At 41.6% G+C, this 18,639-nt stretch overlaps 1 protein-coding gene across 4 annotated transcripts in view; it reads left to right on the plus strand.

Annotated features, from left to right (window-relative positions):
- Window positions 1-18,639, plus strand: part of NRP1 (neuropilin 1) — a 157,525-nt gene that overhangs the window by 115,839 nt on the left and 23,047 nt on the right. For 2 of the 4 annotated variants that reach the window (XM_058436556.1, XM_032143792.2), the window contains exons 9-11: window positions 5,687-6,018; window positions 11,657-11,801; window positions 16,074-16,178. In XM_058436556.1, the coding sequence (XP_058292539.1) occupies window positions 5,687-6,018; window positions 11,657-11,801; window positions 16,074-16,178 (582 nt within the window). The remainder of the gene's footprint in view (window positions 1-5,686; window positions 6,019-11,656; window positions 11,802-16,073; window positions 16,179-18,639) is intronic. The other 2 variants (XM_058436557.1, XM_032143798.2) reach the window with 1 other exon arrangement.

Raw genomic sequence — 18,639 nt, forward strand, 5'->3', positions numbered from 1 at the left:
AATAAGGATTAAGTGAAAGAAAATTTGGAACACCCCTGGCTTAAAGTAAGTGCTCACTAAATGGTACCTGTTAGACTAAAATAGTACATGGCACTCAATATATTGAACCTAGCATATGCCTCAGCAAGCAGAGCTTCTAATAAGACAGTAATTTCAAGTTTTTCTTCTTGATTATCAGAAGCAGATAATTTTCATTTTCTTGAGGCTACGGTCCCCTTGAGTGGAGATTAATGAAAGGAGGACTACAGTATCCCTGCTGGACTAGATGGTCCAGAAGAGCAGGGGACCTGTTTGCCTCATTTTCTGTTGTGCCTGTATGCCTGGAACATTACAAATGCTTGGTGGTTACTTTTGAATAAAAGAAGTGCAGTTCTATCCATGCCTTCTGAGAAACAAGTGGCTGGACCTCAAATTTTCACCCTGTTGAGTAGTCACAATTCAATCTGGATTTTGTTTAAGCCTACCTAGTTAAAAGTTACTGCTTGAACACATCACTTGGCTTCCAAAGCCACTAGAGCCCCAAGTTTTACCCTAATTTTTTTATTCAGAAATTATTTTTTAGAAATATAGTAATCCTGGGCTGGGTGCGGTGGCTCACGCCTGTAATCCCAGCACTTTGGGAGGCCGAGGCGGGCAGATCACGAGGTCAGGAGATCAAGACTGTCCTGGCTAACACAGTGAAACCCCATCTCTACTACAAATACAAAAAATTAGCCAGGTGTGGTGGCATGCACTTGTAGTCCCAGCTACTCGGGAGGCTGAGGCAGGAGAATGGTGTGAACCCGGGAGGCAGAGCTTGCAGTGAGCTGAGATTGTGCCACCGGCCACTGCACTCCAGCCTGGGCAACAGAGCAAGACTCCATCTCAAAAAAAAAAGAAAAAAGAAATATAGTAATCCTGGAAAACTCAGTTTGTCACCATATAGAGATATAAAGAAAATAAGACTGGAACAAACCATTCTGCTTTATAGGTGATTGATGAAGGGCATTTTCATTATTTTAACAAAGTAGGCTTCATCATTTTGGCAGAGATGGAAATCACGCTGGACGATGGCTGCTTAACACACTCTGAACACTGCTATCTTGTTATTAACCAGAAGTCTGTTACCCAGCGCTTCAACACATATTCATGTGCTCCTAAGTCAATCAGAATTCACAGTGATGATCTCAGACACCGTAATATCCAGAGGTACTTTCTGAGTCATCAAGGAAAGATTAAATTATGCTCATTCAGGGTCTCCCATCGAATGCAGTTATTACTTTCTCATTCTTTGGAAATTGGTTAACTGGATATTTGATTTACCAGTATACCTCAGTTTTTCCATTACAGCTGAGTACAGAGATTTACTGTAAAATAATATCACTGAAAATAACTGCCTCAATCCTCCATTACAAAACTCATTTCTCCCTTCCATCCTGAAGTGGTCTTAAGCTTTCCAAACAAGGTTGCCAAGTGAAATACAAAATGTCCAGTTAAATTTGATGCAGACAAACAAGACATAATTTTTCAGAATAAGTATGTCCCATGCAATATTTGAGACATACATATACTAAAAAGTTATTCATTATTTCTCTGAATTCTAATTTCACTGGGCATCTTGTTTCTTGTTTTGTTGTTTCCAAAGAGTTTGAGCTGTACCAGGCTGACCTGTACCAGCCTGCTATGAAGGGACAGTTAAACACTAGCATCTCATTCAAACCTTGAATTAATTGTTAATGTAATTTTTCTGCAAATTATTATTAAAAGTGAGTCACATAGTTTTCAGTCAAAGGTAAATCAAGTTGCCTCTTCATTTTTTTTTTAATGAGGCAGCTATATGGAAGGAATAACAGTCTCACTTTGCACCATGGATATATGTTGGCTAAATGGGGGCAGGGCATCACTAAGTCTGTGAATACAGAAACTGTGCCGCAGCCGAGTCTGCATTAGAAAAAGGGCATCAATCTGGTGACGGTTCTGCTCTCCTTACAGTATTCAAGTTAATTATGTTTTCCTCCAAATGGTAACATCTGGTCCCCATTACCAGCTAAACATTGCCTTTCTAAAAGCTTGTTTGGAATCAGGCAGGTATGAACACCGTGGCCAAAAAATGGCACTCTATTTTTAACACTATAGTTTCATAGTCCCTTAGTAAAATTGTTTTTGTAAATCTTTTTTTAATCCCAACTGAGTATATTCTTGGTTTCCAGATCCCAGCCTGGAGCAAATACTGTGGTTAAGTTACAGGAAAGGGCACTTGAGAAAATGACAGCTGCCTTTTATTGTATTAAGTTGATTCATTCAACAAATATTTGTTGAGCAAATACTATGTATAAAACAGGGCATGAAGAGTCATAGAAAACAGAAAAATATGACTTAGTTCATGTCCTCAAAGCAGTTAAAATCTGGGGAGGCAGAAAGCAGCATTCCAAACAACTAAATGTGCTCATCAGCATTTGAGGGCTGGGTATGGTGGCTCAAGCCTGTGACCCCAGCACTTTGGGAGGCCAAAGTGGTAAGATCTCTTGAGCCCCGTAGTTTGAGAGCAGCCTGGGAAACAGCGAGACCAAAAAAAAAAAAAAAAAATTAGCCAATCATGGTAGCATCCGCATGTAGTCCTATCTACTCAGGAGACTGAGGTGGGAGGATTGCTTGAGGCCAAGAGTTCAAGGCTGCAGTGAGCCATGATCATACCACTCCACTCCAGCCTGGGTGACAGAGTGAGACCCTGTCTCCAAAAAAAAAAAAAAAAAAAAGGCAGGGGGAAGTGGGGGCCAGCCGCAGTGGCTCACACCTGTAATCCCAGCACTTTGGGAGGCCGAGACAGGCATCATGATGAGGTCAGGAGATCAAGACCATCCTGGCTAACACTGTGAAATCCCCTCTCTACTAAAAATACAAAAAATAAGCCAGGCGTGGTGGCAGGCGCCTGTAGTCCCAGCTACTCAGGAGGCTGAGGCAGGAGAATGGCGGGAATCCGGGAGGCGGAGCTTGCAGTGAGCCAAGATCGTCCCACTGCACTCCAGCCTGGGAGACAGAGGGAGACTCCTTCAAAAAAAAAGAAAGAAAGAAAGAAAGAAAAGAAAGAAAGAAGGAAGGAAGGAAGGAAGGAAGGAAAGAAAGAAAGAAAGAAAGAAAGAAAGAAAGAAAGAAAGAAAGAAAGAAAGAAGGAAAGAAAGAAAGAAAGAAAGAAAGAAAGAAAGAAAGAAAGGAAAGAGAAAGAAAGAAAGAAAGAAAGGAAAGAAAGAGAAAGAAAGAAAGAAAGAAAGAAAGAAAGAAAGAAAGAAAGAAAGAAAGAAAATGCAGATAAAGTGGTGTGAAGAGGCCCAGAAATGGAAAACTGTGTCCAGTTGCAGAGAATAGAAAAACTGAGTAAGTGATGTGGCATTTGGAAACAGGTCAGGATTTTAAGCAGTTCAGATAATGGAAAAGGGTAAGATGAGGGGGAATTCCTTGTGGAGGGAATAGAAAGAAAGCTCCCAAACTCCCAGAAGTAAGGAAGTTCTTCATGTCAATTGGCACTGGTTAAAGGAGTGAATGGGCAGAGGCCTTGCAAGGACATGATATGGAAGACCTGCATGCCTGATTGAAAATGATATGCGTAATTTCTAGACAAGAAGGCACTGAATGTCTGAGTAAAGAAACGACATGATCTGGACCGTAGAACTCATGTGGAAAGTATCTGAGTAATTAATTCTTAAGGTTCAGCTGATAACGTGGACTTAGTTTAATTGCATTAGATGTTTGCCTCTCACTTAGGGGTAGTTATATTTTTAGGCTAACTTTTTATTATATTACACAGAATTGAGTTGCTTCAAAGAAAAATAGGTTACTGTTCTTGCACATGTTCTTGATTGGGATGTACAGTTTCTAAAGGAAAATAATTGAAGTATTGGACATTTTGTCATTAAGCCACTGTTGAATTGATCGATGACTGATACTCTCCTTGTGCTCAGAAGCTGCTTGGGCTGCTTTAGAAGACATAAAAAGGTCTATGATGCTGTTCATTACCTTCGAAGATCTTATATTCTAGCTGTGGGTACATGACTAACAGTCTTAAAGCCTTAGAGAGCAGTGGAATGCTGAGCTCTGTGCTATTTACATCATATTTCTGAGAAGGGAGAGCTCAGAATAAAAGCTGGAGTAGCTTGAAAAGTTCTCTTCATGAGTCTTAAGCTGGGTTTTGAGCAAAGGTAATGATGAGGATGACATCTATACTGTATGAGAAGAGAATTGCTTAACTGAGATGTATTGTCAGTAATAGAAAATCAAATTAGGCAAATGGGATGAAGTCAAAATAAGGGTCTTGAACGCCAGATCGAGTTTTGATATCTTCCTATGAATAATGGAAAACCATGGTACGTTTTCAAAAGATATCTCTTTTCTATTGTCGGGGTAAAATATACATAACATAAAATTTAAAACTTTAACAATTTTCAACCACTTTTAACCATTTTAATTTTATCATTGTACATTTTTAAGTGTACAATTCTGTTGCATTAAGTACAGTCACATTGCTGTGCAAGCATCACCACTATTTCCAGAATTTTATAATCGTCTCAGACTGAAATTCTGCACCCATGAAACACTAACTCTCCCAATCTCCATTTCCCCCAAGCCCTGGCAACCACCATTTTGCTTTCTGTCTCTACGAATCTGGCTGATCTAGTGATAGGCTACTTATATCCGTGGAATCAGACCATATTTGTCCTTTTTTTGTTGGGCTTCTTTCACTTAGCAGTGGAGACTTTTGAGGATGAGAATGACATGGTTAAAACAACATTTTCTGAAAAGTTAAATAGCAGTTGGTGTAATGGAGATTCAAAGTGGGGTCTGGGAGGCCAACCAAAGAGCTCCTGTAGCACCCTGGCCGGAGCACTCGGATCAGGATAAATCCAGAAGAAAGGAAGGTAGCAACAAGAGTTTTGTTGCCTTCTTGTACTTAATAAAAACCTAACAGGATCTGGCAGCAAAATGGAAATGACAAGATGACTAGGCAGGAAGTGGATGATTGGTGATGCCACCAACTAAAAGACAGGGTTCAGTGAAAGGATGCAGTATCCAGGGGAAAGGACTGTCTTAGTCTGCTTGTTGTACATTTGAGATGACAATGAGACATTCATGTGGAAAGTCCCCAATGCAATTAGAAATAGGGGTGGGGAGAACAGCTGTGGGGGATCATGGTCACTATTCTTCCACACTCAATTCAAATGCCACCTCCCCTGGGAGGTCCTCTATTACCTCTGCAGGCTGAGTCATGCATTCGTTCTCTTTACCTCTGCATCACTGTCTCTTTACCTTTGTTTTAGCAATTTTCCTGCTGTTGGATTGACTTCTATGCATATCTCCAATCCATCATAAACTATGAACTTCTCTTAGGGAGGGCCAGTACTTGATCCAGGGATGAATTCTAGATACCAAAGAGACTGAAATATGAATGCTAAACTTAGAAGATGTCAAAGCGGGGGAAATGTATGTTCTTATTGAACATTTGCCTTACTGGGATGTGAGTTTAGAGATGGGAATTCTGACAGAGCAGGAGGAAGGTTTGAGGGAGGAAAGATTTACTGTAAACTAATCCAGAGATTGAAAATTGTATATGATTGGGTACAAAATCATGTCTTTATTCCATATGTTGTATTTTATTTCTTAGCGTGGAGTCACCCAGAAAATCATTTTACATTATCTGTTTCATTTCACCTCCCAGATTATCCTTGCTCTGGAATGTTGGGTATGGTGTCTGGACTTATTTCTGACTCCCAGATCACATCGTCCAACCAAGGGGACAGAAACTGGATGCCTGAAAACATCCGCCTGGTAACCAGTCGCTCTGGCTGGGCACTGCCACCCGCACCTCATTCCTACGTCAATGAGTGGCTCCAAATAGACCTGGGGGAGGAGAAGATCGTGAGGGGCATCATCATTCAGGGTGGGAAGCACCGAGAGAACAAGGTGTTCATGAGGAAGTTCAAGATCGGGTACAGCAACAACGGCTCGGACTGGAAGATGATCATGGACGACAGCAAACGCAAGGCAAAGGTGAGGGCTGGGGACTGGGAGGAAGTCATCCCTCACATCCTTGACTTCAATCAAGGGCCTCTGGCATTCTCCCGAGTAAGGGCTTCTTATTTCCTTCCAGCCGTGACATTAGAGGAGGTGTGTGATGGGGTCAGTAAGACCCTTGATTCTAGGAAGACGGGAATATGGCATGAAAAGCGATGTCTGAGATAACATGCAAAAGAATTGCATTGCTGGTCCCATTCCCTGCCTGTAGGGATGGACAGACAGCTCAACATGCAGACAGGAGACAGGAAGCCCGAGGCTGACAGCAGCCATCCAGCCAGTGCTCAGTCAACCCTTGCAGACACCACTCAGTCATTTGGGTCTGCCCTTCCCCCATCTCAAATCTACCCCTAGTTTAAATGCTTTGTTTCTTTTATAAATTTTTATTGTGGGCCAAGTGCAGTGGCTCACACCTGTAATCCCAGCACTTTGGGAGGCCGAGTCGGGCTGATTGTCTGAGCTCAGGAGTTCGAGACCAGCCTGGACAGCACGGTGAAACCCCGTCTCTACTAAAATACAAAAAATTAGCAGGGCGTGGCAGCGTGTGCCTGTAGTCCTAGCTATTCTGGAGGCTGAAGCAGGAGAATTGCTTAAACCCGGGAGGCAGAGGTTGCAGTGAGCCAAGATTGCACCACTGCTCTCTAGCCTGGGCAACAGAGTGAGACTCTGTCTCAAAAAAAAAAAAAAATTAATTGTGATAAAATACACATAATATACAATTTCCCATCTCAACCTTTTTAGTGTGCAGTTCAACAGTGCTAAGTATGTGTATATTGTGCAACCAATCTCTAGAACTTTCTCATCTTGCAAAACTGAAACTCTACACCTATTAAGCAACAACTCCCAGTCTCCCTGCCTCCAGCCTCTGGTGACCACCTCCACTTTCTGTCTGTGTGAATTCAACCATTTTAGGGATCTCATACTGTATTTGTCTTTTTGTGATTGGCTTATGTCACTTAGGATAATGTCTTCAAGGGCCATCGGTGTTGTAGCATTGTGTCAGAATTTCCATCCTTCGTAAGGCTGGATAATATTCATTGTGTGTTTATATCACACTTTGTTTATCCATTCACCCACTGATGGACGTTTGAATTGCTGCCACCTTTAGCTATTATGAATAATGCTTAAGTATATTTCTTTACGCATTGAAACCTTTTAAGATGCAGTAGGCTCTTGATAATCCAATGAAAAGAAAAGGAAATCTCGACACAAAAATATTCCGTTCCAACATCCACCAAAACTCATGGTATAATTTTTTTCAACCAACAGATCTACCTCAGTCATTACGTTTTACTTAGAGTGATGGCTAAATTTATTTGCGAGCATGCGACAGCAACTTGGAAAGGATACCCTGGAGTGTGCTGGGTGGCCCGGAAGCTGGTTTAGGATTCAAATATGGACCAACCTACAGACAACTAGCAGTTTAAGTTCTGTGTGCAGTGTGGGAATTATATTCAGCGATGATATTTCTCACACCAGTACAATTGGCCTTTTGATCTTAGCCTTTCCATCCCTGCTTTGGCCAGGACCTACTCGTCTTGTGAAAAACAGATTTTAGCTTATTGAAGGGAATATTACCCTCACTCCCACTCTAAGCAAGTGTGGGAATATGGCTTACTATAGTGACTCAGGCCAGAGGCATTGCAGGCAGCAAAGAAGCCAGGCTGTGCCGCCAGCTCCCACTCCCTCCAGATGTGAAGGCTCTAAGGAAACCTCCCTGTCCCCAACAGGCCGCTGGCTACCACTAGCGCAGCAGGCCACCGACAGGGCTGGGTGCCATCAGAAATATCTGAATCTCTCTCCCATCTCTCCCTTCCTTAACTTGTGGTTTCTAAAATATTTTCAGTGTTATATTTATCTCTCTGTGCAGCTACCTGCAAGAAGAAATCTTGCGTCCAGTTCATTTTCCCCTTTTGTGCCTTGTTTGGGGGGAAGAAAAAGTAAAATAAACATCAGAAACTGGAGTTCCCTTCTGAATGGATCTTTTCTGAGAAGCAGTGAGTTCTGACTGCATCAGAAAGTGTGAATATGCTGCAAATCAACAACTTCCTGCTGCTGGCGACGGCGGCGTGTGCTGGTGTGACATGTTCTTCAACACTAGGGCTCTGAGAGAGAAAGAAAACAAGTCACCATATGCTTTTGATAGGATGCATCACATGCTTCCCTGTCTCTATATAATTCATGCATCTGCAACCAGATCTAAAGCTATCACTCTTCTGTAGTAAATCCAGCACTGAATTCCACAAGAAGCCAACATTCAACTTTCACCAAACACTCAGTTCAAGATTGGATGAACGTGTTAGGGTTTATTTCTAAAATATGATTCTATCCATCATTATCATCTTCTATGATATTGAAAACCATAAAAGCTTCTTCGTTGTTTATATACAGCCTAATCTATGATTCCTTAACACAACCTTCCAGTGAAATAAAATCTCTAAGACGAAAAAAGAAATGAGTAAAAATCTTCCATGGTTTTTAATTATATCAAGATTTTAAAAACATGCTATATTTAATTTTACAACTGAAGGCTACCTCTTAAGATGCCAAGTACCTTTTATGTAAAAGTAAAATGAGCACTCTGTTTTGTGAAATCCCTAGCACTTGGATGGATTTAAATTTTCAATGCCCTTTCCTCACTCTCTACCCCAAAAATAGTGGGTAATGGGTAAGCTATATCAGAATCTTTGAATTAACTAGACTTTTTAGCAACAGAGAAAAGGTCCAAACACTCAAAGTCCTCATCTTCTAAAACATAATTAGCAACAGAACACAAAGAATTCATAAGTAAGTTTATTATATCAGTTAACCTAGTTCCATATGGGTTTTCATTGCTAATATTCTTCCCAGCTCAGCACTGACAGCTTTTATAATGTATTTACATTGTGTTAATTCTTTGCTCAAGTTAAAATGAAGAGATGAGCCTGGGATTCCATAGATATAAATGCTTTTCTCCTGTGATCTTTGGAGGTATGTTAACATAGACAGAACTTGCATATGTAGTAATGGTATTTTCATTATAATTAGTATCTTACTGACAATAACTTCGTTGGGCCTAACAATAATATGTGTCAGAGTCTCAATTACTGGCAGCAATTGCAGTTCTATAAAAGTGCAGAACCCCAATAGTGAATTTACTCTTGATAAAAAAAAAAAAGAAATTTTAATTGGAAGAGGCAGGCCTATATTAGCAATGCATTTTTAAACTCCTGGAGGCTTTTCTGAGTTGGAAAAGGCCAATTAATTTACTTCTAGAACTCAGAAACCTGCTGATTCTGTTGCAACCTACCCAATCTGTCTTCACTGACATGCTTCCACTGTTTTGTTATGACATTTCCACCACCGAACAAGCACATATTAGGCTGGTTTATGATGTCTTGACACAGCTACTGGGCATGGCTCCCACTCCTGACTGGCATGGCCTGGGGCCGGCCAGCCACTCCATCTGATCTACCAGGTCTACTAGCCCAATTTGCATCATATTAAAGACAAATTAATGAAACTAAATGTGTGGCCTTGGGCATAGATGTTTCTTGGACCGTGGTGTTTTCACCTATTAAAATCAAGGGACTGGGCTGGCTCGAAGGCTCACGCCTATAATCCCAGCACTTTGGGAGGCCGAAGTGGGCATATCACCTGAGGTCAGGAGTTCGAGACCAGCCTGGCCAACATGGTGAAACCCCGTCTCTACTGAAAATACAAAAATCAGCCAGGCGTGTTGGTGGGCATCTGCAGTCCCAGCTAGTCTGGAGGCTGAGGCAAGAGAATCACTTGAACCTAGGAGGCGGAGGTTGCAGTGAGCTGAGATCGCACCATTGCACTCCAGCCTTGGTGACAGAGCAAGACTCCATCTCTAAAAAAATAAATAAATAAATGAGGAGACTGGACTAGGTGGTTTGTAAGGGCAGAAGCGGCATCGTGGTGCGGTTAAGGGCGCCAGTTAAGGCCACCTAGGTTTGAGTCCTGGCCCTGCCACTTGCTGTGTGTATGGCCATGGGCAAGTGACTTGACCACTCTGTGCCTCAGTTTCCTTGTCTGTAAAAGGACCATAATATAGAATTTACCTCATGGAGAATTTACCTTCATTTGTAAAATTAAATGTAACATGTTTTTAAAATCTCTGAATAGTTAAAAAAATACGTGGCCAGGGATGGGGGTTCACGCCTATAATCCCAGCACTTTGGGAGGCCAAGGCAGGCAGATCACTTGAGGTCAGGAATTCAAGACCAGCCTGGCCAACACGGTGAAACCCCATCTCTACTAAAAATACAAAAATTAGCTGGACATATTGGTGTGCACCTGCAATCCCAGCTGCTCAGGAGGCTGAGACAGGAGAATCACTTGAGCCTGAGAGGCGCAGGTTGCAGTGAGTCAAGATCATGCCACTGCACTCCAGCCTGGGTGACAGAGCAAGACTCTGTCTCAAAAAAAAGGGCTGCTCTAAAATGGACCATTTTATCAGTTTTCTTTTTCATGTTAGAGATTTTTTTCAGTGGAAAGGTGTGTTAGGAATCGTAGATTAGGTTCTATATAAACAATTGAGGAACTTTTATGGTTTTTCAATATTATAGGAAGATGACAAAATGAGTTGTTCTGAGGATTAAATGAGTTAATAGATTTAAGCAGTTAGAACAATGCCTTACTCTATCAAACATCATGCAATGTTTGATATCTAAAAGGACATTCCTTATGATGAGACAATTGTCTTTTCCTCCTCCCCCTCCGCCTTCTCCCATTTGGAATGGGATTAAGAATGATGCTGGAGAAGGAGATATAAAGAGGCTCATCCATTTCTTGAAAAGGAAAACTGGCCTAGTCATTGTTCCATCTTCTCAGAATTCCAGCAAGGATTTTGATCTTTCCGTGCATGTGAAAAGGAAACTAAGCCACCAGCAGCACTGGCAGTGGGTGGCCAAGCTCCTGAAAACTGTCACAGGGACTTCAAGCTAGGAACACACTTCAAAAGAGGTGCCAACTCATGCCAGGCACAGTGGCTCACACCTGTAATCCCAGCACTTGGAGAGGCTAAGGCAGGAGAATCACTTGCAGCCAGGTGCTTGAGACTAGCCTGGGTGACATCATGAGACCCTGTCTCCACAAAAAATTAGCTGGGCGTGGTGGCGCATGCCTGTAATCCCAGCACTTTGGGAGGCCGAGGCAAGAAGATCACTTGAGCCCCTAAATTCGAGACCAGCCTGGGCAACATGGTGAAACCCCGTCTCTGCAAAAAATACAAAAGTTAGCTAGGCATGGTGGCAGGTGCCTGTAGTCCCAGCTACTCAGGAGGCTGAGGTGGGAGGATCACTGAGCCCAGGGAGGGTGAGACTGAAGTGAGGTGCAATCGCACCATTGCACTCCACCCTGGGCGACAGAGTGAGACCCCCTCTCAAAAAATAATGATAATGAATAAATAAATAAATGCCATCTGTCACTTCTTAGAGAAGCTTTAATTGTTTTTTTCCTTTCTTGTTTATGAAAGAGATGTACCACAAAGTGGTAGAATGAAACCTATTTCTCTGCCCTATTCAGAGTCCTGAAGGAGAGAAGAAACAGTTGCTAAAATGGAGCTCTGTTTCTTTTTTTCTTAATGCCCTGTGTTTTTCATGCTTCACAGTCTTTTGAGGGCAACAACAACTATGATACACCTGAGCTGCGGACTTTTCCAGCTCTCTCCACGCGATTCATCAGGATCTACCCCGAGAGAGCCACTCATGGCGGACTGGGGCTCAGAATGGAGTTGCTGGGCTGTGAAGTGGAAGGTAATTATGATCTCCAGAGTTACTTCTCATCCCCTTTTAAATTTCCTCTTCCATGCATTGATGCCCCTGGTGGTGCCTTTGCAAACCTTTTCCCTTGGGAGGCCCCTTATCTCGGTGCCTGCCCATCAGTGAGACTCGAAGCTCTGACACAGGTCACAAGGCAGCACCTTCACAGTCCTACTTTTGTCTTGGGTTGTTTGCATGACTCTCCTCGGATTATATGAGATTGTCTCTCTTTACTTAAAAAAAAGATAATTTATAGAGTTGAAATTCACAGAACATAAATTTCACCTCTTGAAGGGGAACAACTCAGTGGCATTTAGCACGTTTACAATTCAGTTGTACCAACTACCCTCTTTCTAGTTCCAAAATATTTCCATTACTCCAAAGTAAAACCCCTCACCCAGTAAGCAGGCAACTTCCCTCAACCCCTGGCAACCACTTTTGCCTTTTAAATATTATTTAGAGGTCTATGTCTGATCTAGTTTCTGTCCACAGTGTCGATCACCAGCACATAGAAACGGAAAGTGGCGTTTGACAGACTAAGACATCAAGACATTATTCTGGATGAATATCTTAGGCTGCTGCAGAGAAACAGAACTTTACATGAGACAACATGTCTGAAAGTAGAGTGACGTTACTGCCTACACTTATATTATTATAGGAAGATCATATCACGTACAAATTCAGTCCACACACTGACCCCATGGCTGCATTCTCTTTGAACATATAATGAATGAAATGAATGTTTTGAGTTGGTTATTGTACCATTTAATATATTTATGCACTAGAATCCCCATCTGCCTTAGATTTGGGCATAAATGAGTAACCTACACCAGTTTTTCTATCCCCATAGAGGTCTTGCTCCAGCCTAGCTTCAAGAATGACTATTGTTGGTTGGCATCCAGATGTTAATCAACCGAGCATATATGCTCACAGTTGTTTTGAAGAATGCTTTTTAATGTCACCTTCCTGCAATTTTAAAATTATTTGTGTCCTGAGCCACCAAATATAATTACATTCCTGAGCACATTAAATACCATAAAACTTTTCTTATGAATGACAGAATCTTCAGCTATCAATCACCATACCCCTGAATAATTCATAGCTACTTTTCAGTGTGTTTATTTAAAAGCAGGCCATTTTCTCCCATTCTTTACTGTGTGGTTGTTTCCATATCTGTAGTCATGCCCCAGACCCCTAAATTATCCAGGCACTATCAGCACAGACCAAGAATGTCCATGTGCCAGGGCTTTGGCAAAGGATGCCAAGAAAAAGAAGGGATGGGCAGACTCCACTCACTGCAGATGCGTTCATTCAATTCACGGAGAAATGTGGTCATCTGGAAAGGGAGTCTGCTCCCGGGAGACAAATCTGTAGCCTGGATCCTGGAAGGCGATGCTGATTTAGGAGGTGGAGTGAATGGAGGGTTGAAAAGACAGCCTGGTGGCGGTTTTGAAAGCACCCTTGCAAAAATTGTAATGAGAACATGAAGACAATGAAAGATATCTGACCTAACTGACTCCATCTTGCTTCTAACCTCCAAGCTGTCCTTGTTCATTCCTGGGCGTAGGCCAAACTAACTTTAGGAGGAACTTATAGTTTAACTTTGAAGCAAAGACAGTAACAGCTCTTTCCCAAAACAAACCCCCTTCCTGCCTGGGGACTAGATTGCCTTTGCGAGACTAACAAATTAGCTACAAAATTAGAAATTATGGTTTAGGGGGAAAAAAATGAAATTATGGTTTAGAGGTCATGCAGCTGGAGGCTGCAAGATTCTGAACCTCCCCAAATTGCTTCTGGGAATAATGTCACTGTTGTAAAACCTAAGATCAGTGCTTCAGATATTTTGCAGACCCTGTACTTGATGGATCAGCTGGCACTACCCAGATCGGTAAACTGGCTCATCCTGTCTTGTGTCCCCCACCAGAAATTGACTCAGCACAAGAGGACACCTTCGACTCCCTGTGACTTCATCTCAGACCTGACCAAGGAGCACTTGCCACTTTTCAACCCCTGCTCACCAAATTATCCTTCAAAACCTCAACCCCCAAGTAATAATAGAACCCCCCCATCTCCCATACAGTTGTCTCTGCATGAATTAAACTCTTTCTCTATTGCAATTCTCCTGTCTTGATAAATTGGCCTTGTCTAGGCAGCAGGCAATGAGGATTCGTTGGGAAGTTAGAGTTTCTACTCTCTAGTGTCACCTCTGTAGCGAGGTAGAAATTATCAGTGAAGGGATTTGCCTACAGATGTTTCCAAGCTTGCCCTGGGCCGTATGTGAAACAAACATCTGGGGAAAGTAACGTCAAAGCTTTTTGATATGATTGGTGAAAAGGAATGCTTTTCTTCTCCCTTCAATCAGTCAACAGGCCCTTATTAAATATCTACTCTGTACCTTGTTCTAGGGGAGACACCTAAGGGAATGCAGGAGAAAGATGCAGTCCACTCCAGCCTCCCAGGAGTGTCTGTCCTATTTTGTGCTAGCACTTACATTTAAGAAATAAAGAACCACAGGCCAGGTGCAGTGGCTCACGCCTGTAATCCCAGCACTTTGGGAGGCCGAGATGGGCAGATCACTTGAGCTCAGGAGTTTGAGACCAGCCTGGCCAACATGGTGAAACCCTGTCTCTATTAAAAATACAAAAATCAGCTGGGCGTGGTGGTGGGCGCCTGTAATCCCAGCTACTTGTGAGGCTGAGACAGGAGAATCTCTTGAATCAGGGAGGTGGAGGTTGCAGTGAGCTGAGATCACGCCATTGTACTCCAGCCTGGGTGACAAGAGTGAAACTCTGTCTCAAAAAAAGAAAAAAGAAATAAAGAACCATAGAAGATAATATATTTTCAAATAGTAAAACTGGAACATACATATCATTCGCTTCCTCCTTTTTTTTTCCATTGAATCTAGTGAATCTAGCCACTACCTCAGGCCATTTACAATGCAGAACTCCCCTTTAGAAACAGCTTGATAAATGCAGAAAAATCAGCAAAATGAATAGAGTTTTAAATACTTAAAGGTAGCACATTATCTGGAGCAAGAAGAGCTTAGAGAAGAAAGACAACTATCTGGCTTGCCAGAGGCGATGCTACTGATTCAGCGAGAGCAATAAATAGAGGCCAGAATTCAGGTGTATGTGTTTTACAAAAAAGTCTGGATTGCAGGCCCGAATGGCATGTATGTTATTTTCACATGGTGACTTCTTAGTTATTACTGGTGTGTGTCTTTGGGCCGTTGAAAAAGTTGAAACTTGGCTCTGTTTCTCCATGTGCCGTAACTCTGCTTGGTGTTTCAGCACCATTCAGTGTCAAATTTTTACTAAGAAAGCAGCAGTTACTGACACATTCCTACTGGTGAGAAGAGAACAGCCGCCAGCCACCAACATCTTGTATGGTTCTCAGCCATCACGAGAACTATCCATTATCTCAAGTCTTGTAAAGTGAAACGTAATGCCAAAAACTGTAAAATATTAAACAGATTGCAAAAATGAGTAACAGGCTGAAAAAAATAGCTGAACGAAATTTAAAGGACTTCAAAAGCAGTCTTTGATTAATGTTGGATACCTTTCAACTGCAAATTCAAAGATATGGGAATACCTGTGAACAGTGGAATGCAGTCCTATGAGAGTTCATGTAAAATGACCCCGGGATATCTGAGACAACTTCTCTCACACACCTGCCCTAGAGAGAGGGCTCACAGTTTGAGAAGCTACTTAAAGAGAAATGGAATCACTGTTTTTTGTGTTTGTTTGTTTTTAAAAAAAAAAAACAAAACACTATTGCACTAAATGTGAGTGTTGACTCCCTTTGGGGAAGAATTATAATATAAACTTAGCAAACGTAGTCAATACTAAGAATATAAAAGAATTTATGACAAGTGAGTGCTCTAACACCTTGAAAATGAAAGGGAAAACATTTCAAGCAAAATCTCTATCTTCAAAGTTCTCAACTCCAGGGTCCTGAATAAATAACCAGTGAGAATTCAAGAGCTTTTCAGAAGAAGGACGTTTATGTAGATAACAATGTATAAAATGCTAAGGCAGCCAACTCTACTCAGCAGATATGAATCAAATACCAAAACAAAGCAGCCTCTGCTATTATACATTCTGCAGAATCCAAGTGTATCTAGCTCCTGAAAGAGAGGCAAACCATGCCCCTGGCCTTCTTACTGCAGATTAAAGTTTTCTGCCTAAGCGTTAGCAGATCTAACAGCCAAAGGCTTGAGAATACATTTCCAAGGTGTGAGATAATAATCCTTGGATCTCGTTTCAGCCCCTACAGCTGGACCGACCACTCCCAACGGGAACCTGGTGGATGAATGTGATGACGACCAGGCCAACTGCCACAGTGGAACAGGTGATGACTTCCAGCTCACAGGTGCAGAAACCATCTTCATCCCATTGCTGTACCATTTCAGTTCATGTCGTAGTTGGGACCAGCTAATGCCTGTGTGTGTGCTTGTAACTCCACGTGGCAGAGAACTGCCCAGGATTAGAAGCTGCCAGAACACGTGCATCTTCATTTCTTCATGTCATCTGGATAGATGAGTCGTTCTTAATAGCCACAACCATTTGAAACAATAATTTGAGCCATTTTCAGAGCCGAAGGCTAGGATTATCTTAATTGAATCAGAATTTCTCCATGGCTAAATGTGCTAAACTGATCCTTATTTTCAGACCCCCCTCCCCCATAACACGTGCACCGCCCCTACATAACCACACACTTCAGAATGTTTGCTTTCATTTCCTAATGAGGACAAGTTTTTTTGAGTGGATCCTTTATCCAACAAACGGATAAAGTTAGGCTTATATTTGAAGTGTGGCTTTTAAGTTGGGATTTTGTAAATCATTGTACATTAACATTTACAAAAGCAGAATTAGCTGCTATTTCACATCACCACCGACCAGCAAATACATCAGAGATGTTGTGTGCCAAATGTCTCACTAATTAATCTAGAGTATTACTCTCTAATCTCCTAAAACCCTAAAAGCTAGGAAGTGACCTTCTCTTCCACTTGGAATGACAGAGGAAATATTAGGCAGGTGGAGAAATGGGATTATACCATTTGGAAATTGTCCAAGGCACTAGGGTTTTCACCCTGTGGTTGCAAAAGGTATCGTGGGACTTTTACTGCTCCCTGGGTCAAAATGCAGTTTCAATAGCATCTGACTCTCATTTTAGATTAAACGTGAGCTTTTGAATGCAGGTCTGCATTTTTAACCAGAAGGGACTTGGAGAGTCCACATAATTAATTTCCATGTGCAAAACTGAAGGCGTTACCATGTAACTTCATAATAAGGCCATGTTATTGGCTAATGCATTCATGCAAAATCTGGAAGGAAATGTCCTACAGTACATTTCCAATTATTTCAAAAGCTCTCCTCTGAAGGAGCGAGAGAGCTCCGCACTCTGAGATGGAATAAAGAGTAAAAGAGAGAAAAAAAAAAATCGAAAATCTATTCCAGAAATTTAGTACTGTGAACTAGGTTTACATTTAAATCCCACCTCCTAAAGCTGTCTCTCTCCAAATTTCCAGGGTAATCATTTACATTCATATGGCCAATAAATGTCACATTGCTATGAGCTTTTGAATGCAAATCTTGTATACAAGCAGCCACAAGCCACAAAACTTAGATTAATTAATGCAGAGACATTTTCTGTGTAAGATGTCAAGTTCAAGTTGAAAACTCAACTGCTGATATAAAAAACAGAGTACTATTCCATGAACCAAGTCCTCTGGAAGCTTCCCGGGGTTGCCTGTAAACACTCTGCCACAAACCTCAGGCTTTTTACAGACCCTGTCACACATCCATAGTGAAATTTCTCATAAAAAAGGAATGATTGCAGGATCCCAGTGTACCCTTTCAATTGCCCTCTTGTGGAAGGGGTTCTTTTCTTCATAAACCCTAAAGTGGTCAGTTAATATTGATTAGAAACAAAGCCTCAGATTTACTCCTCATATCAGAACAACCAGCCTTCTCATTTTTGCATTAGTTCATGACTGAATCAATTGAAACTGAAGCCTTTGAATGAAATACGGCGAGTATGTTAGCCTGGAGCAAATTGTGTATGGCAGCGAGTTACAAACCACAGAAAATGGGTCATTTATAGTGGAAACACTGACAACCTTTCAAAACTATAAGGTTTTGCTTTACCTACAGTGTTTAAATTATTTCTTTGGTAGATACAAGAAAGTTCATTCTGATTTTTTCTTTTTACATATTACCATGGCGAAAAAAAGAGTTATTCCCAGATCAGCACGTTTGTCTCAATAATGCTATAAATACTCTCATATATTAAGAACCGCTGAGGATGTTGATAAGGCCTGTCCCACACCTCCATCAAGAAGAAGCCATTTTGGAAGACATTCCCATGCTTCATATCCATTATTGCAAGAAGGCAATCTTTTTCTTTTTAAAACATATTTTACTTTACAAAACTATTTGCTATTCTTTCCTGAAAATGGATGTGCTCACGTGCCATTGTTTGCAAGGGGCAAAAACCTCACCTAACCCAGACACCTTTTTATATGGGAACTACACATCTCCTATGCTAGCGAGCAATTTTGCATCCTTTTTGCTAATTCTGGCACAGGCTTTGCTGTCAGGACTACAAACGTTGGATGTTTAGTGTGATGAAACCAAACCAAGAGGGTTATTGCTTTAACCCTGATAGGTAGAACATGGAAATTGGGATCAATGCTGTCTTTAGGGGTTGTCTGTTCGTTAGCACAGGTGGTGTGGATTTAATTTCTTCTCCGGGGGTGACCTACTTGTATCTAGAGGGGAGAAATAGTGTAATGAAATGCTCATTACTTACAAACCACACCAAATTCCAG

This window comes from Hylobates moloch, unplaced genomic scaffold (genome assembly GCF_009828535.3).
Source record: "Hylobates moloch isolate HMO894 unplaced genomic scaffold, HMol_V3 SCAFFOLD_3, whole genome shotgun sequence".
Lineage (NCBI taxonomy): Eukaryota > Metazoa > Chordata > Mammalia > Primates > Hylobatidae > Hylobates > Hylobates moloch.